The 21,827-nt window shown below is 39.8% G+C and overlaps 1 protein-coding gene across 1 annotated transcript in view; it reads left to right on the top strand.

The window, feature by feature from the left end:
* The window catches only part of carmil2 (capping protein regulator and myosin 1 linker 2), a 62,936-nt gene that overhangs the window by 19,299 nt on the left and 21,810 nt on the right, over window positions 1-21,827 (top strand). Inside the window, exons 25-31 of the mRNA XM_026174824.1 lie at window positions 114-242; window positions 481-597; window positions 1,880-2,055; window positions 2,579-2,666; window positions 4,804-4,893; window positions 4,996-5,062; window positions 9,024-9,559. Of these exons, the coding sequence (XP_026030609.1) occupies window positions 114-242; window positions 481-597; window positions 1,880-2,055; window positions 2,579-2,666; window positions 4,804-4,893; window positions 4,996-5,062; window positions 9,024-9,559 (1,203 nt within the window). The remainder of the gene's footprint in view (window positions 1-113; window positions 243-480; window positions 598-1,879; window positions 2,056-2,578; window positions 2,667-4,803; window positions 4,894-4,995; window positions 5,063-9,023; window positions 9,560-21,827) is intronic.

Consider the following 21,827-nt stretch of genomic DNA (forward strand, 5'->3'; position numbering starts at 1 on the left):
CTTAATTACCAAGAAACATTGTTACAACAAAGAAATAATTGACCAAATGAAAATTACCTTACTCTTTGTACCAGGTCATATAAATCTTATGTGTATGTTGTCCACCGTTTTAGCTCGTCCATGGAATGTGTCGCCAGTTAGAGAGCAGCCTTCAACGTTTAAGCCACTGTAGCATTCAAGAGGACCAAGCTGATGTCCTCAAAGCGCACGAGGTGCTGCAACATGCCAGGGACTCTTTAAAGGTACATGCTTCAAATTTAATTTTGGATATTTAAGCATATTTATGTATGTTTTGATTGTTTTCCCCTTACCTTTGCAAATACAGGGGGACAGAAGATACAAAAAACCTCTTTTAAATGAAGTGAATGCTTTTTGAATGAAGTCAAGCATTAGCCTATAACAATATCCTCACTGAAGTGACCAGGGATTGTAAATGATGCTGTATGCCACCTAATATTTCTTTTGGTATTATTTGTGTAGCTGCTGCCGTCGCTATATGAGGTAGGCAGGAAGTGCGCCTCCGATGGAGACTTTGTGAACAGCATTCTTACTGACACGGCTACTGCACTGACCAATGAGTTCACTAGGAGCATACAGGTAAACGTTTAGAAAGCACTCACTGTGTGCACACGCGTACACACACACGTTCAAGAAATATGAGAATCCATGTCCAACTTCAACTTCAGCAACAACAACGAGCACACACAGGTAGCCCAAATCAAACATGAATAAATTCTTGAAAAAAGGCTTGGCTTGCAAATAACTTGGGAGTGTCTTCATCTACAGAACACAGTGTAGTTCAAAGTATCTGAGAATCCCCAGAAAGCTTAGTTAATATAGACTGAGGCAAAATAGAGTAGAGCCATAGTCTGAGCAATCAAAAAATGAATTTATTTTGGAATGGACGCTGTTTTTTCAGCTAGCTACATAATTTGTCTGCTAAAGTTTAAAAAAAAAAGCAAAAATAATAGCTGTTTTAACCCTTTTCTTAAAGTTGTCTATATTATTTCCAATTAAGTTAAGGGTGTTAATGACGTTTGAAAATTCTGTCTTTAATTAAAAAAAAAACTCATACATGTATTTATGTGCATATATATTTTAAAAAGAAAATAAAAAAAAATAGACAAAAAAGTGTGCAAAAAGTGATCAGAAATGAAAATTATGTAACATAATACCATGTTCGAACTATTACTGTAAGTTCTTAAGGCTATTTGGGAGTTTAGTCTGAAGCCAAACGGTAGCATTTGAAGCAATTTCTCATCACACCTCACATTTCTCTCAGATGATGGTGGTTAATTGACTTTGCAAGATTTGCAATGACCCCACTTGTCACAACATGCAACCTTGTTAGTGTGAACGTCATCAACAACAGGAGCACTCTTGGGTGACGGTGGTGAAGATGTGATGCGCAGTGATGGGCGCCCCCCTTTGTGAATTCAAAGGATCAGGCTAACGTCTGTCTGGAAGCTCTTTTGTTTCAGTGGCTTTTGGACACCAAGTAGTTTACAGTCAGGGTGTTAAATGCATTGACAACACCAAGCGTTACAGTTTTGAGTTTAATTCCGGATGTGACATGTATGTGACAACGATATTTGACAAATGTCATCTATATCAAACTGTTTTAGAAACGTTGCCAGACTAGGTTATATGTGACATGTTATTTAACGATTAGAATTGTTGAATGAGTTTAAATTTACCTTTGGTAAGAGAGAGCTGGGGTTTTAAAATTAGTTAGCTGCCTAGGTGTGCTGCCATTTTGGAAATGATGTCATGGGTGCTTGCCAGGTCAAGCTTGGTCTTGAGGGAAGATTGTTTAATGCTGTTTCATCTTCAGATGCCCAGTCTTGTCCTTACTGAAGTCCTAGTCTCTGTGTTCCAGGAGCTGTCTCAAGGCCTGATGAGACACGCTGATGCTTTGTACCCACGGGTGGTCCAGCGGTCTAGTGTGTGTGAGTGTCTTTCAGAGTGTGTCTCCAAAAGAAGCACACAGACACACATATTCATAAGAAGCACTCTGGTGGAGAGCACAGGGCACATCATCAACAACAGACTGCAGTAAGGACATTTCCACAGAGCAGTGGTTAACATTTAGTAAATGTTTTTAATGAGATCCCTTATGAGTTAGTACCTATCAGTACCTATGACATATCAGTAAAGTCAATGCACATCATATCAGGATCAGAGATATTGTAGGAGGGCCCTATTTGATGAGTTAAATAAAGATTATTTAGTGTGATGGTTCCATGCTCAGTGTATACATTCTAAACATTATAGACTGAAATGTACACGTCTTTGTCTTTTTTCAAAGTTAAATAAATAAATGCCTGATAGGTATGAACCCTTAGTTTTAGAACTTGTATTAACAATAGGAAACTAATCTACAATACACTGTGAAAGCATCTTTGTTTTAGTATCTCTGTTTAGACAGAACAAATAACATAAACTGTAAAAGACACAGTCTGGTTAGGTAGAGTTGCAGACATTTGTGACTGTAAATCTCTGGCACAGTCATTGCCTCTTTTATACCATGTCCTCATAAATGAAGTTGTTCCTTATTTCCTCTGTTGTGTTATTAAAGTGAACTGAAGAAAACACTGACTGTCACTCTGGCTGAAAGCATTGTGCAGCAGGTGCTACAGGATCTAAAAGTGGCACAGGACAAAATAGTAAGTGCATGTGTGTGTGTGTGTGTGTGTGTGTGTGTGTGTGTGTGTGTGTGTGTGTGTGTGTGTGTGTGTGTGTGTGTGTGTGTGAATACTACACACTCACAATCAGCCAAACCATTGAAACCAGGTATAATAATGAAGGTCATCTTGTTACAGTACATGTTCTGCTGGGAAACCTAGAGTACCTTTACTCATAAAGATGTTGCTTTAACACAGTGGTTCCCAAACTTTTTTTGCTAGGCCCCCCTTTGTTTTACAAGAAAATCTTTGTGGACAGTACAGCACGAGCTCCTGATGCAGGGCTGTCCAAATTCTGCCGGGGATACCTACCTTGGCACCACCGTCGTGCAGGTGAAGTCAAAGGCAAGATATGCGTCATCATATTTTCTAGTCTTTGGCTTGGAAGGAAGTTGGTTTGGAAGCATATTTGGCGATGCTTCATCTCCTGCTATGCGTTTGTGTTGGAGCCCCATCAAAAACCTGTCCATCATGCTAGCAGCGTCCAAGCATTCTTTTTTTTATATCCATACTGCGCCCCCTCTGAGCTCTATAAGCCTCGACATCCACGGACCCCACTCTGTGATTTTACTTGTCCTACTACTTCATTTGCTCTGAGAGTTTAGAAGTCTGTTCTGGAAGTATGGTGACATTTCACACAATGCATCTAATTCAGTGCTTAATCCTAATAGCAGTCTATATCACATAAGAAATAGCAATATAATTAATTTTATCTTCAGGTTACCTTTATCTAAACTGGTTCAAAACATACTTAGAAAACAGGAAATACTTTGTATCAATAGGTAACTTCACATCTGAGCAGACAAGTATCACATGTGGAGTTCCCCAAGGTTCCATCTTGGGACCCTTTCTGTTTAACATTTACATGCTCCCACTGGCACAGATTATAAAGAACAACAAAATAAACTACCACAGCTATGCAGATGACACACAAATATATATCACAATGTCACCAGGAGACCGAGGCCCTGTACAGGCTCTTGGTAAATGCATTGAGGAAATTAATGACTGGTTGTGCCACAATTTTCTTCAGCTAAACAAAAACAAAACTGAGGTAATAGTCTTTGGCGCCAAAGAAAAACGATTACAGGTCACCAGAGAACTTCAATCTATACACCTAAAAACCACAAACCAGGCGAGAAATTTGGGTGTAGTGATGGATGCAGACCTAAACTTAGAAAAACACATTAAGACAATAACAAAGTCAGCTTACTATCACCTCAAGAATATTTCAAGGATAAAAGATCTGATGTCTCAACAGGCCCTGGAAAAACTAGTCCATGCATTCATCTTTAGTAGGCTTGATTACTGTAACAGCATCTTTACAGGTCTACCTAAAAAATCAGTCAGACAACTACAGCTCATTCAGAACTCTGCTGCTCGAGTCCTCACTAAGACCAAAAAAGTGGACCACATCAGTCCAGCTCTGAGGTCTTTACACTGGCTGCCTGTCCGTCAGAGGATAGACTTTAAAGTTCTGATGCTGGCCTATAAAGCTCTGAATGGTTTAGGACCAAAATACATCAGTGACCCCCTGACCCAGTATGAACCTTCCAGATCCCTCAGGTCATCTGGATCTGGTCTTTTATCAGTTCCCAGAGTCAGAACCAGACACGGAGAAGCTGCATTCAGCTTTTATACTCCTTATATCTGGAACAAACTCCCAGAAAGCCTCAGATCAGCTGAAACACTCGGTTTATTTAAATCCAGGTTGAAGACTCACCTGTTCTCAGCTGCATTTGAATAAAGCACCAAATCCACACTTTTAAGCTTAAATTTCAAAACTTACATTTAACTACTGATTTTATCTACTGTTCTGATTTTATCTGTTTTGATTTTATATACTGTTTTGTTTGTTTGTTAATTAGTTTGTTTGTTTGCTTGTTTTAATCAATTTTAAATCATGCTTTTTATTTGTTTTTGTTTCTAATGTCTCTGTAAAGCACTTTGAATCACCTTGTTGTTGAATTGTGCTATACAAATAAACTTGCCTTGCCTTGCCTTGCCATGCCTTGCCTTCAATAGAATGAGAAAACCTTCTTAAGCATTGTACTGCACTGTATGCAAATATCTTTGGTATACGCAATCATGGGGATAATTGTTTTCTTGTATTATTCAGGATTGTCTTATAAAAGAAAATACATGCAATACCCAGAGACTCAACATCCCAGAACTCAAAGTGGTTGAGAGTGACTTCCCAACTGATGACGTTAGTAACACACACCTATCTATCCATCCACTCTTTTTTTTTAATCTAATTGTTTAATTTTCTGATTTTTCCTAATATTTTATTCTATTCTCTCCATCACAGTACAGTCCAGCAATTTGGAGAAATAGTTTTTACTCTAAGAGCCTGAGACCCGCCTGTTCAATTAAAAGTAAGTGAAAATTATTGTGTAATCCAGTCTCTGAATCTGGATTCTGCTCACTTCAACTCATTCAGTGTACATGTGGAGGTAACTGCAAGAACCATCAAAAGAATCCAAATCTAATTTAGAGTCATTTGTACTTAACTTCTATATTTGTCCAGTCACTCACTGCTGTTTCCAAACAGGTAGAGCAAAAACAGTTATTCTAACCACAATCAAAATAAAATACATTTTTTACAGTGTAAAAAATCATATTAAATATAGATAAAAAAATAATTAGTGTCTTTACATGATCTGGTTTTGCTCAAATCATAGTCTACTTTCTGTAATCTCATGCAGTCTTCTTATATTCTGTTTCAGTATAATCAGAATGTCTACTATCAATTATTATCATATATAGAGAGCACTGTGCAAAAGTCTTGACTACCCACTCATTTTATAACATTTCATTAGAAAAAAGGGATATAGGTGCAGTGATTTATTGAAGCCTACATGGAAATACAATTTATGGGGGGGGAGAGACAACAAGCTTGAAAGTCAGTTACTGGTATGATAGTTACCAGTATGAATTACTGGTATCACCTATATTCTTCAACCCAGCCTGAACTCTGCAGCAGCTTTCTTGTAATTTCTTAAGTAGTCTTCAGGAATAGTTCTCTAAGCACCTTGAAGGACATTACAAAGCTCTTCACTGGATGGAGGCTTCCTTTTGTTCCATTCTCTATCAAGATGAACGCACATTGCTTCAATAACGCTGAGGGCGGGGCTCTGGGGAGGCCCATCTATGACTGATGCTGTTCCACTGTGGCCTTTTTCTATCTAAGTATGGGTTTATTGCAGTGACAGTCTGTTTGGAATCATTGTTTTGCAGAAGTCGCATCCCAATCTGATGCTTTACAGATAGTATTATCTACTTTTCAAGATTCCCAACACCAGAGTTTGAGGCTCAAACGTAGCCCTAAACCCTGACCTCCTCCAAACATGCTGATGACCATTTGAGATAAAACTTTCCATTTGGATTCATCACTCCATAAGACCTGTTGCCACTGATTTTCATTGCAGTTCTTCCTTCCTCTGAAAATGGTTAGGTACAAAGACTGGACTGAAATTGAGTGGAAAAAAACACACAGCCAATGTCCAAACTTTCAGAAAGCCTGGACGACCTGTGTTCAAACCACAAGCAAAATATAAAACCATTAGCAGAGTACTATATATACAGTGCCTGTGGATAAGCTCCCCAATGTGTGTGGCTTTGCTTTCGGGTCCTCCCAGTTTTCTTTATTTCTATTCAAACCCCCTGCAGCTTCCTGCTGAAAAACTACTCAAAGGGAGAAAATCCTTAAGGCCTAGGGCACTTCCTGAACTGCAAACAACAGAGGGTCTAAACAGCGATCCCAGTTGCATCCGTTCTTGTGAATGGACTTACAAATCAGAGACTTTATTCAGCGCTCCACCAACCTGCCAGTCTGAGGGTGGTAGACGCTGTTCCGAACAGATTTAATGGGCAGTACTTCAGACTGACCATTAATGGTAACGGGCACTTTCGGAATGACTGGCTGGTTCAGGATGCCCCGTGGTTTGCCCAGAGTCAGTGTCAGACCACCTTGCATCACCACTAAGCCCAGCACAGACATCGCAATTCTTTACTGGTTATGAATGCACCCCTGCACGCTTCCCCATTAATCTGTTCCCAAAATTAAGAGGTGCATCCACAGCCTGCAGTCTATATGTTTTGCCCCTGTATTAATTAATTTCCACAGGGACTATAGGATATTTATGAGTGTCCCCAATTAAACACCTAATCTCCACACACTCCGATTACTGCAATGCCCCCGGGTGAACCAGGGTTTGGTGGGCCAGAGTACACCATAGCTGGGCGTGCACTGACACACTGTAAGTCTCTCCTGGACTAAGGAAGGGCCTGGTAATGTGGAACACTTTTTGCACCACCATCAGTGGGCACTCTCAGTGTCCCGGCCACCGACACCTCCAGCACCCCCTCCATGGAGGTGCATCTAATTTATGTGATGACTCCTTCCAAGCACTTTGCAACCTGTTCTCTATTGTGTGCCTTTTCACTTGTTTCTTATTTATTCCTGCTGTTTTACTATTTATATCTAATTCCTGCACAACTGGTCTGGAGCATCCACACTTTCATTGTACATGTACAATGACAATAAAGGGCTATTCTATTCTATTCTATTCTATTCTATTCTATTCTATGCTATTCTAATGGTATCACAGCCATATTCTGTATAAAGGTAATCTGGTGACAAACTGCCCAGTATTACATCTGAGCTCATGTACATGTATCATCCTGTATTCTTCATATATGCTGTGCCATGCTGAACTATTCTGTGGCAGACATGCAGCACTGTTTGGTTAATTGGAGCATAGCCTGTTTACTTTCACACCAGTGACTCTTACCACAGGAGAGATCAGATGGAGAGAAGATGGAGGAGAGGACGATTTGCATTCTTGAATTTATTTATCTATGCAGCAGGGACAACATATATTAACATTGCTGCGTTTAAATAAAACACGACTGATACCATAGAATATTAATAACCACTAATTTGCAGACCTTGTCCCTGGTTAGATTTTTAAGACACAACCTAACAATACAAATACAGAAACCAGTAGAGTAACTAACACAAAAATTATAGAACAACATCAACCAATACAGATGCAAACTTCAAAGAACAACAGTTAAGAAGGACAGTAGACTCATTTCAGTGGTCACAGATTTCCCTTTGTTTAAGTCATAATTTTGCCTTTGGATTAAAAACTATAAAATCAGTCAATGTTTTCATTTCTGGTGGTAGAATGCTTCAAATCTGTGGACCTTTATCTGTAAAAGAGGCCCAACCAAATATTTTCTTTACATTTAGGTGTTTTATAATTACCATTATCAGTTACTCTTGTTGGAAACTAAATGATGAGGGAAGAAAGTAGAAAACAGTGGGGTGAGTTAGGATATTTCAGCTCACAATGACACAATCCATTGTCCTGTAGCTTGATAGTTTTGAAAGTAATAAAATCTGACACACACAAAGATAAGAGAACATCCAGACGTCCACTGTCTGTGTGATTTTGTGAATAAATTATTTGTTTTTGTTCTTAGCAAAAGCTATGAACTCCATATATATAATAGGGTTAAAGCTGTATTAAGGTGTGGGATTCTGATTTTACTGTAATATACAGAAATGAACGCGGAATTCTTAGATTTTTCTCTGGAGTTCATAACTCTTGCGGGTTAGTGACCTACCAGCCAATCAGATAACAGTATTCCTTGTTGCTGTATTAATTTTTTCCCCCACCTTACTGTATGTCAGTATGTTAGAAGCATTCGCCTGTCAATATAGTCCATCATAGGATAATCATCAACCGTATTTCCTACCTGTTGGCTGGTGTCAGAATCATCCCGTGGAGGAGCGGTGACCATCTTCAACCAAAATGCTTGTTTTTAATTTTTAAGAAACACGTCCTGTCAATCATTAGTCTCCGCCCGCCCCTCCCCCTTGATACACGCACACAACACAAAATCAGGGTAAAAAGTCTAAAAGTGAAAAAAAAATGAACTGCAAATGAAAAAAGGGTTGAAACTGAAACTGAAAAAATTAATTTGAAGCAGGTGAAAAATTAAAACTGCAAAAAAAAAAAAAAAAAAATGCATGAAAGCAACCCATTCAATTCAATTAATTCATTTTTTTAAACTTTTTTTTTTCATTTTTTTAAGTAGCAAAAGTTAGAATTTCAGTTTCAAATCACTTTTTCGACTGAATAAAACTTTTGAGTGTTTTTTTGTTTGTTTTTCTCAATGCTGCCTAGATATTCCCATGCACACACAGTACATTCCAGCAAATGCTTGTTTATCCCGTGGTCTGGAGACTCAGTCTTTTTAGCCTTTTCTCTTTCATCATCTCATTTTGAATGTCGTTTTTCATCACTTGCTTTATTTCATTCTCAGGTCTCCTGGATGCGGACTGGGAGCAGCAGATCAGGGACAGAGGAGCAGAGAGAGAGTGGGGAGGAGCTGCTGGAGAGAAAGACGGAGGAGGAAGGTGTGGCCTGCCTTGGTTACCAACAGCAACATCCCTGTCACTCACAGCCTCAAGCCCCACCCTTTCCCCTTCTACTTCCCCGTCCCCCTCCCCCCCAGGACAGAGGGGGAGTAGGCGGAGGGAGGGGGAGGTGGTAGCAGCGGATGCTGCAGAAGCAGTATCAGGAGCGAGAGGAGCATCGTTCATTCCTCTTCCCAGTCTCCCCCTCTTTTACTCCTCCGCTCAAGCTCCAACGGAGGAGGCAGCTGGCTGCGGAGGCTTACACAGGCGAGAGGCTCCCTTCCCTGGCTGCTGCCCCAGCCCGGGCCCCTTCCCCAGATCTGGATACACTGTTTCTCCCATGGAGCCTCTACCCACCCAGGGACAGACTCTAAGGCACTACACTGCCTCCCGACCAAGGCCACGACGCACACATACGCAACCCCCTTCCTCCAGGCCTCAGGTAAGAACACACATGCCAAAGACAGCGCAGACAAGCACGCACGCACACACATACTGTGAGGATGCATACAGAGCCATACATATAGAAGAATTTCAATGCAGAACGGACCCTTTTTTATTTACACATAGGCTGCGTACAGTGCATGGGCTTTATGAGGGCCTGGAATGTATGGTCATAAATTACAGCCACAGTAGAAAATAACCGTAACAGGATGCAGGAGCAGAAAGGTGAGAATTAGCAGGAAAGAAGGAGGATAGGGAGAAGGAGGGGGAATCTGTCTATCTGTGTAGCTAGCTATCTGTCTGTCTGTCTGTCTGTCTGTCTGTCTAGCGCTTATGCTTGTAATTTCTGTTTCTTGTAGTAATAATGGTAGCCATCTTTATCTTTGCATTCTCTCCCCCCACGTAGTTGTGCACAGTGTGTGTGGGAGAACAGGCCCATAGGTTTTGGGAGTGGTGTTCCCTGGGTTGTTCCCAATGCTTGCTCTCTCTCTCTCTCTCTCTCTCTCTCTCTCTCTCTCTCTGTCACTCGGTGTGTGTGTGTGTGTGTGTGTGTGTGTGTGTGTGTGTGTCTTGGGAATGCTTTCACTAAGTCAATTATTCATGTTTTCACATTAGTGGGGGTCTTTCTCTGTTACTAAGTGCAAAGAAAAGGGGGATTCTCTTCATCTGATGTGACCTTATTTGTATGAATTGTGTCTTCTTTTGTTCCTTTTTTTTTTTTAACTTTATACGAAGCTGCACATGGGCTGTTTTGTAGATATCATTGGAAAATGGTGGGTTTTTTTGTTTTGTTTTTTTTACAATATTATTGGTTTTGTAAAGCTATTTTCACTCATGCATTGCAGCTCTGAACAATGTTAGAGATTATTCCAAGGAGAAAAAAATGCAACTGGTCCAACACGTGTGGATTGGAAATCTCCAGCAATTTAGTGTGCCAGGTCCCAGAGTACAAGTCAGTGTGATAGCTAGTTAAAAGGCTGATTAATTGACAGCTTATTTCAGCAGATGCTGGCAGAACTACTAGTCATTACTGGTATCAGCTTACCAGCTTTAGTAATTCTAAAACTACTTAAGTGGCTTGAACACGATGCGATATTTTCTAACTGAAAAGCAAGAATAAAGAATTTCTGTAGTTATCGTCCATTATGTGGTTACTGGGCACTGTTTTCAATCATGTGGATGCCATGTTTGCCAGTTATTTTGGTAGCTTGGACTCTTGATGTCAATGGAAAATTGTATTTAGTAGTCAGTATAATCTTTTAGTGATATAAGTTTGCATATGGTAGAATACTGCATGTAGTTATTTGTATTAGGAAATATTCAACCATGTATACTTAGAGGCATATAATTAATTGTGTGTGATCTCTAACAGGCTGCAGGCTTGGGGTGCATCCCAGGAATGCACCCCCACGTCTGGGAGCATGAGAGCTCATACCTTGTTTTATTGTTTTACGGCAGGATTAACGTAGCTATGTCTGTTTTAGTTTAAGTGCTTCTTTACATATAGATGAACTGCTGGACTTCCTCACCATGTTATGTAGGGTGGGGGAGACTACCCCCTTTCCTGACCAAGGATGTACCTTTTGTGCTCTCATGACCCTTTGATCAGCAGGACACACACACACACACACACACACACACACACACACACACACACACACACACACACACACACACACACCTACTGAAGTATAAATAAAGATTGGGGCAGTTTCTTAGTGCGAGTCTCAGTCTGGAGGCTGCCCTTGCTAGCAAGAAGTTCTGTGTGTTTCTCTTCTCTGAGTCTTTACTGAAGAAGTGTTTTAGAATATTTTCCCTAACACTTGATGAGTCAGTAATTTATAGTAGTTAGTCATTTGCAGGAAAATGATATAGCAAACATCACAAATTCACTGGATCTGTTTTTAATCACTCGAATGTCTTCTAGTTTTTCAAAATGGGATTGCTCTTGTATTATCTTAAGAATAAACAACAGAACTGCATTTTATGCATTTTCAATAATTAATCTGTTATTTATTTAGAACCAATTCACATCACAGAAAATTTAACATAGTACGGTCAAGACAACAGCATTAAACAGAGAAATCCAATGATGCTCTGTGAGGAAGCAGGTGGCAACTCGAGAGAGGGCAGCTACAGAGAGGATGAAGCACAAACTACAGTGTACACATGCATGAGGAGTGGATGATAAAAGAGTAGGGGAGAGATGCGCAGTGCATCTTGGGAGAGCTTTAGGTCTAACTGAGGGGTTACTGGAGGTATCCCTGTTTTTATATCAAAAATTTCCAAACCGAGGTTGTCTGTCTCCCAAACCAAACGGAGGCTTTGGGAAACAAACAGTGGAAAGGAAGGAAAGGAAAGGAAAGGAAAGGAAAGGAAGGAGGAAATCTGAAGGCCCTATCTCCTTTTCTACTTTTGCAAAGCTAGAAACAACAAGGAAGGCTGCACTCTGAGAGCAAAGTGCTCTATTGGGATAATGTGGTACTATGAGCTCTTTAATGTATGATGGAGCTTAGTCATTAAGAGCTTAGTATGTGAGGAGAAGGATTTTGAATTCTTATTTTTACAGGAAGCTAATGTAGACTGTGACGTGTTCTGTTAGTACTCTCACTGCAGCATTTTGGATGGTCTCTGTTCAGAGACATATAGCGCATCCTAGTTATAAAAATGAAATAATTTAGCCTAAAAACACAAGTATTTTTAGCATCATTCTGTGACAGAATACTTCTTATTTTGACAATATTGCTGTTGACAGATGGTAGTCCTGGAGGCCGTCCTTTCTGTCCGAGTAAGTGAAAACCCCCCAGAAACTGTATACTTCCCCAGAGCAGTGCTGGATGCCCAGGTGATGCCATATAAAATAAAATATATTCTTATTGTGGCCCCATTTGAGCCATTTTTTTTTTGTTTTTGTCTTAATTCACACATCAAAAATTAAAGGTCACCAAAATGTTGTGATCAGATAGCTCAAAATGATGTTAAAGCTGAAAGTTTTTAAACTTTTCCCTCCAACCAGGCTGAACCGATTTAATCTGGCACTGTGAAAACAAAACTACAGTAATGCTACAAAGTAAGCCTTGATTTTTCATTTCAATCCAGTCACAATGAGAACAGTTAGGGCAGCAAGTGTGTCAAAAACATTATGTCCAGATCTGAGAGTTTTTTGTTTTGTTGTTGTTCACTGTCCATATAACTCTCCCCATTTCTTTTGTTTATTAGTCAGGTTTTTAAAGTAATTTTTTAATAGTAACATAATTAATCACTAATTTGCCTTCACTCTCCAAAGTAACTTTTACTGACATTGTACTTAAACTGTTTTGTCAGTTGTTTGTTTTGTGTTAGTAGAAGATCTGGTTTTTCCCAGATATTTTACACCTGGATAATGAATCCTGTTGTCTGTATGTTTAGTAATTTATTTCTATTTTTTAAATTTGCACACATTAACACAATAATAAAAAATAAATCAGTTAGCTAGTATTTATTTTGAAAATGTAGCACATGCTATTTAATTAATTCATTCAGATGAATTTCAACTGATTCCAGTGAATTGCCTGAAATTTACAGTCTGAGATTAAATAGAAAAAGACTTTTTGGATAACAAAAAGAGTCTTCTTCCAGCTATATGAAGTGAAAAGCTCTCCTGCTATGTAGTGTACCATATGCCAGTTTGCTAAGAGGTGGCAAAAATGTAGGCTAGTATAAATAACATCTGAAAAGTTAGCAAAAATAAAAAACATAAAAATCTATCTTTCTATCTATATATATGCGTGTATGTGTGTGTGTGTGAAGCTGCATACCTGACGATGTTTAAGATTACCTGAAACATCCTGGTCCAGCCAAGCCTAAAGGTTATAGTTATATCCTATAACTATAACCTTTACCAAACGTTTTAAGCCTAATCTTTAAAGTAGAGAGCGTGTCTGTGTCTTGATTCCCAACCAGGAGCTGGTTCAACAGAATAGGTTCTGATAGCTCTGCCTCCCATTCTTGTTCTGGAAAGTGTAGGAACCACAAGCCTGTATTCTCAGAGTGAAGTGTTAGGAGAAGACTTTTAACTTCCTTCTCCTCACATACCTGCAATATGTTTGTGGACCATAACAACTATAACAGGTGGACCTAACGTTTGAAAAGCAAAGACAAAAAGTGGAAGTGCCCAAAACCTGTGGGAAAATGGTAATTGACTCCCTTATGTTGTAACCACAGTGAACACTTTCTTGATAAGCTTGATGCTCCATTCATTATGACCCAAAACTAGCAGTTAAGTGCATTTTGTAAGTTATTCTATTCTAAGTCAGTCAAAATATTTTGTCTTTCAAAATGGGCTCTTTACAATCTCTATCTCTTTGGAATTGATTTTACCCAGTGACTGTCAGCAAGCTTGAGAAGCCATTTGTTAATCAATTAGGGAACAAGCATTTTTCCCTAGTGACCATAGGTTGCCAGGGAGTCACCAACCAGTCTCTAGGCCTGTGGAACTGAGGCCTAAGGTTTTGTATTTGAGGCGCCTCTCTGCTGCTAACATCATTATCAACATCAGTATATTATGGTATTTTATAGAAAAGAGTAAATATTGCCCAGTACACACTGTTTACTGTAATATCAGTATAATTTTAATGGGAAACGATGTGCTGCTATTCGGTTTGACTGTTTTCTTACAGGAATTTGTTTTCTGTATTCTGTCAGACAGCTTTTCTAGCTCATCTTGAGCCTGTGGGGATAGGCTTAGCTATTTACAGATACAGGACATGCATTTGATATTATATTGTCTTTCTTGCCTTTGACAAATTTTATATTTGTGGCAGCACGTATAGTAAAGTATTTTTATTTTAGGATTATGATTTTGATACACCATCTGCCTCAGAATAATGGACTGATGCTGTTAGTAAAAGAAAAGGTATTTTTGTTGCATAACAAAATCTCTTTGTGCAGCTAGAAGCATCTGTCTTACACAGGTTCTCAATATCATCATGCTCAAGTGATTCAGCATAAAACACTTATTAAACCATGAAGAAGTGACACAGTTCCAAAGTCTATTCAGGAGCCAAAATGAGGTCCTGTGTACTATAACCATTATTGACAGCATTATTGCTGCTTACACCCTAGATCCCCATCATCCATGATGGTCCTAAGGTCAGTCCTTGAAGGCAAATATCTGGGGGTTAAAACCAGGTCCTACCAGTTTTTACTACCAATGTCCTACTAGTTTGTTTGTCTTGGAGACAAATTGCATCAATGCAAGTACTGTCTCCATAACAATGGGAGTTATTAAGTTATTTTTATGAAGATAATTGTTAAGTAAGTATGATAACAGATGGCTAGGACACAAGGCATAGAAGGATCTGGCACATGGAAGACCTCCCACTGTACTGTATATTGGTAGCAGAGAGGTAGAAGCATGTCAGTTGATCCAGAAATGTCACAACACGGCTGTAGGCCGATAGCAAAACTGGACTCAAATGCAGAGAACCACAGCAGAGATGGCAAGAATAGTTTACAGTGTTTATTGAAAAAGCAGAGACTAGTACGTGGCAAAGTGAGACATGGATTAGACAGGAGCGTGGCGTGGGTGGCGTAGTAGCGTGGCCGTGGGTCAATAAGGGAAAACTGGGAATTTACAGGATCAACTGAAGCAAAGCAGGCACATCTGAGAAAAGAGGGGAAGGGGGTTAGGATGATGGTGGAGTGAAGGATGCTTGGAGAAGGTGAGTATTAGTGGTATAGCTTACTTGTAGCCAGGGTGGAGTTTGGCTTTGAGGAAAAGGCGGCGAGAATCCAGGTGAGTAATGGTAAAGGCTGACCTGAGTTCCACTGCATTTGAGATGGTGAGAGATGGCTGGAGGGCAGGCATGTGAGGTTCAGAGAACGTTCCAGAATGGAGAGGTTTTCCAAGAAGAACTGGAGCTGAAGGAAACTGGCATGGAAGGTCCAGGTGAACTGTGGCACAGGAAAACAAGGTAAACAAAAAACAAGAGACAAGAGCATGGAACTTGGAGCAGATTACCAAAGTTGACGAAGTGGCAGTGAAGGAGAGTCTGTGTCTAAATCTAAATCCTCAACCTGAGTACCAGCTCCAGGTGTGTGGGACTACAGGAGAGATGATGGCTCCGTCCAGGGGTGGAGACCAAGGAAACTCAGAAGCCTCATGGAATTTTCCAGCCATTCCCCCAGATCATGACAAGGAAGGTGGCAAAGTGATTTAGGACAAGAGTGGTACCTTTGGAAAATCTGTATTATCATATTATTATTGTCAGGTGCATATTATCCACTGAAATGCACCTATCAAATAAAGCAAGGAGGGAATTTGGAGGTAAAAACGAGCCCACTCAAGAGGTTTGGAATAAACTGTGTATAAAAAAGAGAGAGAGAGAGCTTTTGTGGCAGTGTACCATTATAGTACCGCGCTAGCAGGGAGTACAATGAGACAGGTGGCTTAAAAGAAGTGGCAACAAATGAAAGAAAGGATCATTATTTTTCTCTGGCTGATAAGAAAAAATGGATAGAGATAAATGATACTTTTGCCCAGGAAAACCTTCCTTTGTAATGGCTTTGGAACGCTTATATATTATTCCAGGCATAATTGTAGGCTCGCAATTTCGATTTAGTTTGCAGTTTGGGCATCGTTTGGTGAATACAGCTACCACGTTGACAGCTCAGTCTTTTTTCTACTTGATCTTAAGCATTTTTGAAATTCAGTCCATAAAAGATTTTCCTTTTAATAATGTGTCCATTGTTGAGTGCGGGTGAGAGTTGCTGTGTGAATGTATGTGAGAATAGGTTAATGGGATGTAGTTGGAAACGCACTTTGAGTGTTCAGTAAGATTAGAAGCATGAAATATAAGTACAAGTTTGTTTATTTATGCACAGACTTCTCCATAATCTACATTTCCACACATAATTATCACTAAGAGATTCCAAGGAACAGTTTTGCTCTAGAGAGTATGGCACGAAAATAGCTTTGCTGTTGTTTACGATGAATGTTGTTATTATGTAGGTGCAGTGTTGGGAAGCATAGGGGCTGTAAGGGCACTCACTTTAAAAGTGCCCTTACTTTAAAGGGCACTTTTAAAGTAAGGGCCCTTATAAACGACCTTGAATGCTGTGTTATCAAGGACATAGTTCTTGTCTGATATTGCTCTTAGTTAACACACAGGTGCTCTTTTTTTTGCTCCTGACAATAGCTCCATATTCAGTATCCTTAGTCCAGTATAGCCACGATCCCTCTTCTACACAAGTCCAAACCATCTCAGCTGTGCCTTTGTCTCCAAAATGCTCAGCCTGAGCTGTCTTTCTGATGTACTCATTTGTAATCCTGTCTCCTGGTCACTCCCAATGAATACTTAAGCGTCTTCACCTCTGCCACCTCCAGATATGCGTGCTGTGTTTTTGTTAGTGCCACTGTCTTCAAGCAATATATCATAGCATGTGAACATTACCTTTCACTCTTGCTGCTATCTTTCTCTCACAAATCGCCCCTGACACTTGTCTCCACTCATGCTACCCTGCCTGCACTCTCTTCTTCACTTCTCCTGTCCCCTGTCCATTGCTTGTCCACTTGTTTAAACTCATTCACCTTCACTACCTTCATCACTCCTACTACTTGCATCTTCACGTGGAAAGCTGACCTCCGGTGATAGGATTACAGCTAAAAACTAGCCCAAGGTGTTGCAAAAGTGAAAAAAAACCAATCACTTCTTAGGTCAGATGATCCTAGCTGTTCCTAGTTAACTGTTCCTCATTGCAATAGGAAAGTGGACATTATCTGTTTGAGCCTAACAGCTGTGTAGAGGAAGGGAAGTTAGCAAACTCAGCTTTAAAAACAACAACAGTTTTTATTTCCACTCTTTCTTTATTCTCCCTGTAAATAGGGTCAAGGTCACACCAAATGCCAAAATCAGTAAAAAACCACACATTTTTATAGATGGTCTTCAAACTTCACAACAATGCACTTTGGGGGACACGAGGACCCAGGTTGGTTAATCATTTGACTTTCATCTTCATTGTTAATGCCCAAAGTCAAAGTTGTCCTTGAAAAACCATATTGAGTAATATATCATATGAAAGGGCATGGCGAGAGCTGTATTACACACTTTTTATTTTTTCAATGCGACTCCCTATGACATCACAATAATGCCATAAAGTCTGACAAAAATCACACATTCAACTTCACCTACAATTAGGGAGTACACGGCAACGAACAAAGCGAGATCCAGACTGTATATACACAGAAGTTTATTTAAGGATAATGGACACACCGGGGGAACACAGCTGAACAGAATTATAATTAGAAAAACTGAACATCACACACATGAGACAAGAGACTATCAAAAGAAAACAAGAAGTAACACACACTGAGACTCAGTTTAAGACATGAACTTGAGACTGAGACATGGAGACGTGACAGACTGGGCAGAACAGAGGGATGAACACAGGGACAGGACTACAGAGGTATTAATTAGACCAGACAGGGAACATAGACAGAGACAGAACACAGAGAGACATGACAGATATGGGGATATGACTGGAGACAGAAAGGATAATACAACATGAGGGCACTCACATAATAACATCAAGAAATCTAAATTAGAAATAGAAATAATGAAAACTCAGCGGTGCTGGGAAAAACAGAGCTCAAGATTAACTAATACAGAAAACTAATGAAAATCCCTTATTTTCAAAACAAAGAATGTTTATGTTTAACCTGAATAGCGAAAGACGGTGGTGGGTTTGAAAATGATTTGCCGGGAGTCCGGTGTTCTCACGGGCTCTAGTGTGCCTTGAACCCTAGCTAGCTATCGAGCTGGTGGGTAACAGACGTCTCCGAAAATGTCGGAGCGCTTTTAAAAATATGTGGTGTCTTGATAAGCTGAGCAGATATTTGAAGTTTACACAGCTACATTCTTGCCTGAAAATATGTTAAACGTTTATTTTGTGACCCATAAAGAATAATAAGAGTAATATTAAAGCTAACTAGCTGCTGCCATTGTTGGAAACGGAGCTGGGCCGTGCTATGAATTCTGGGATAGGTTGGGCCACGAAGTATACACCCGACCCATCCTTCAAATCTGGGGAAATGAAGGACGCATTTGTCGGAATCTTCGAATTTGGACAGTCTTCGTCGTGTCGCTGTAACGTAATTGGCCTACAAATGCGATCACAGGACGATGCGGTTCCTGAATTTGGACACAGCTACGATACCGGACACAGCTTCTTCTTCTTCGGGGTTTAACGGCAGCTGGCATCCTTGTACATGCAGTGCTGCCATCTTCTGTTTCAGTCCGTTATTACACTCTTAAATCCTACTAATCCTGCATCTTTTGGGATCTTACAAAGCTTCAAACAACACGTCGACTATTAAATTAGTTTTCGACGATTTTGATAGTCGACGTAATCGTGACTAGTCGACTAATCGTGGCAGCCCTAGTAGGTACTAATGGAAAAGAGGCTTAAAGCGCCCTCTGCTTCCAGATTTCATTGGAACAGGACTGTTGGAGACCCTTACCAAAGTCCCTGATGAAACAACGATTAAAATTTGCAATTTCCAGGAATCTTTGCAACCATTTTTTTGGGGGATGAGAATGTCTTCCATTCATCTCTCTCTTTGAAGTGGACCACTATGTGCTATGGAGATCCAGCCTGTAAAGATGGTGGCTCTTGTTGCAGCTCAAAAGCAGAAGAAAAAAATGTCAAAGGGTAGCTGCTTTATGGTTATCTGATTCAAATCTCTGAAATCTGTATAGTGACGGAGGGTCTCGGCCTTGTTCTCCACAAAGAAGAGTCCAGCTTCAAGGGAAAGACAATAGATGGATTATTCCTGCTGCCAAGGAGTCATAAATGTAATTCTCCATTTCCTTTCATTCGGCCTTTGAGAGGCTGTAGACGCGACTAGTAGGTAAAGTTAAGTGCTAGGTCATTTTAGAAGACCTACCCAAGGTAAATGGATGGAACAGTGAATAGGTCAAGAGTCTGAAACTTGACCCTAGGAGACACTTCACCTGTGGGAGAAGGAGATTGTAGACACATGTCATGGGAGTGGAGACTTGATTACTTTTTGAGATGCCCAGTGAATTAGGAGATTGTGTTTTAGCCAAGAACCAACAGAGTCTCAAAAGCATCAAAAATATCCAAACATACATACTCCATGTGATTGCTGGAGAGGATTAGGCATACAGGAATCCACAGTCTAGGGGGAGATTGATCAGCTGTCACCTCAGCCACCAGGTTATTGTGTCTCATTCAGTCACTTCCAGGAAGCCACTTCTGGCAGGGAATTTGATAGTATTTATTAGGGCTGCACGATTTTGCATAAAATGAGAATCACGATTTTTTGGCTTAGAATTGAGATCACGATTCTCTCACGATTTTCTTTTCCAGTATAAATATTTATTGCACTTATTAACTGCACATCAACTTCGTAACAGTTGAGACTGAACATAAAAACAATAAATAAACATAAAAACAACAAATGTCTCAGTTTTGTTGTTGCCGCAAAATGTTGTACTGCTTGAAATTCCGTCTCCACCGTTGCTCGACACTGCGTGCATAGAGCAGGTAGTGCAACAATAGAAAAATAGTTGTGGGACGGCACTGTGTAGCGTGTGTCTAGGGTGTTGATCATTTTCCTAAATGAAGCGCTGTATAAGGTTCCCGTTATTGATGTTTGGGTGGTTGACAGGGACGGATTTTCTCCTGTCACTTTCTCGTCATCCCTGACGTGCTCTCCGTTGTTTTTTCCCTGCTAATTTTAGCATCACACGGCACAGCTTCTGTATCACGTGGTATAAGGCTCCGCCCTTGTCATTTGTTGAGCAGGAAGAGTGAGCGCTTGTTTTCATGCAGATTACGTCCCGGATCAAAATGCGGTACAATCGTCGTCGTCTTTTTTTTTTTTTTTTTTTTTTTTTTTTAATCGTTGTCATTTGGAAATGAGATCGCACATAAGTATGAATCGAGATCGCGATTTTCTAACGATTAATCGTGCAGCCCTAGTATTTATCCAACTCACTGGATTTTAGCTGTTGGGATAGATTTCTCAAGCTGTTTTGTGGGAGGGGGTGGAGGCATGCAAAGCTGGAGGGGAGGGGGCAAAGACAAATGAGCAGAAACTGGTTTACCATTACATGTCCATGTTCTTTTTGGGTGAGGGTGTGCCACCCCACGTCCTCCCTCTGGACACACCCCAGCACTACATTAAGCTACTATTAGCCAAAATGCTACTTTTCAGCTTTGTTGTTAGGCAGTGAATTATGCTTCGATTGTAACAGTGTAGCTTATAGGTCTAAAAAATTTTCATTGAAATCCAGCTGCTTTTCTGTTGTACTCGTGCAGCACAACTAACGGGAGTGTATTTTTTATAAGGTAATCCTTTGTTATGTGCTGCCACATGTACAATGTACAGAAAGAACAATGTTAAATTAAATTTTCAACATGGAAGGGATTAGAAAAATACTTTGTTTTAACACTGCTGCAATCCTACTATTGTAAGTATTTTTTTGTGCAGAGTGGGCTTGACCTAGTTAGAATTTGAGCTGTCCTGAAGTGCAGCTTGTTATTGCACAGTTCACAGCAAATGTATGAACAGTCTATTTCAAAACTCAACAGAATAGCTGAAATGTGTGGAGTGAATAGTCATGTTAGATTACAATAGGAATGCACAGTGATTCCATAGTTGTATTTTAATCAAGACTACATGAACTGTAATAAAGTTAGAATATATGGGAAATTAAAAGAATGCATTTCAAGACTGTTGAATAGGATGAGGAACTTACAGCAGTGTGCTAATTAACTGAATGTTTCTTTAAGACACAGTACTTTCATTTCATACAACATGGTAGGATTTCCCTTTATAATCCTTATAATTACAGTAACAATATCAAAGTAGGAGGAACAGAAGCTCTTTGCAAAATTATACTCTTTTACTTTGAATGACCAGGTAAGAAATTAATGCAGAGTTAAAAGGTGAATAAAAAGAGAAAGAAGGGACTAGGACATGATACGAATTCAGGGACCTACACACAGGAAAAGAAAAGTAGCAATATGGGACCTATAATTGACATGGAATGGCAATGAAATTTAGTGACTAATAGCAATGACAAAGGAGTTCGGTTGATATGGAGTTTAATTTAACTCAATTTTGAGGCGATGTTTTGATACGACTTCTATCAGAGAGAAGAAAACCTTTGATTGAATATGACAGTGTGGTAAATACAGTACATGGTCACCTACATGACAATGCACAATGAACAAATCTCTTACATGTGGCTCACAAT

The sequence above is a fragment of the Astatotilapia calliptera genome, chromosome 7 (genome assembly GCF_900246225.1).
Source record: "Astatotilapia calliptera chromosome 7, fAstCal1.2, whole genome shotgun sequence".
In the NCBI taxonomy this organism is placed as follows: Eukaryota; Metazoa; Chordata; class Actinopteri; order Cichliformes; family Cichlidae; genus Astatotilapia; species Astatotilapia calliptera.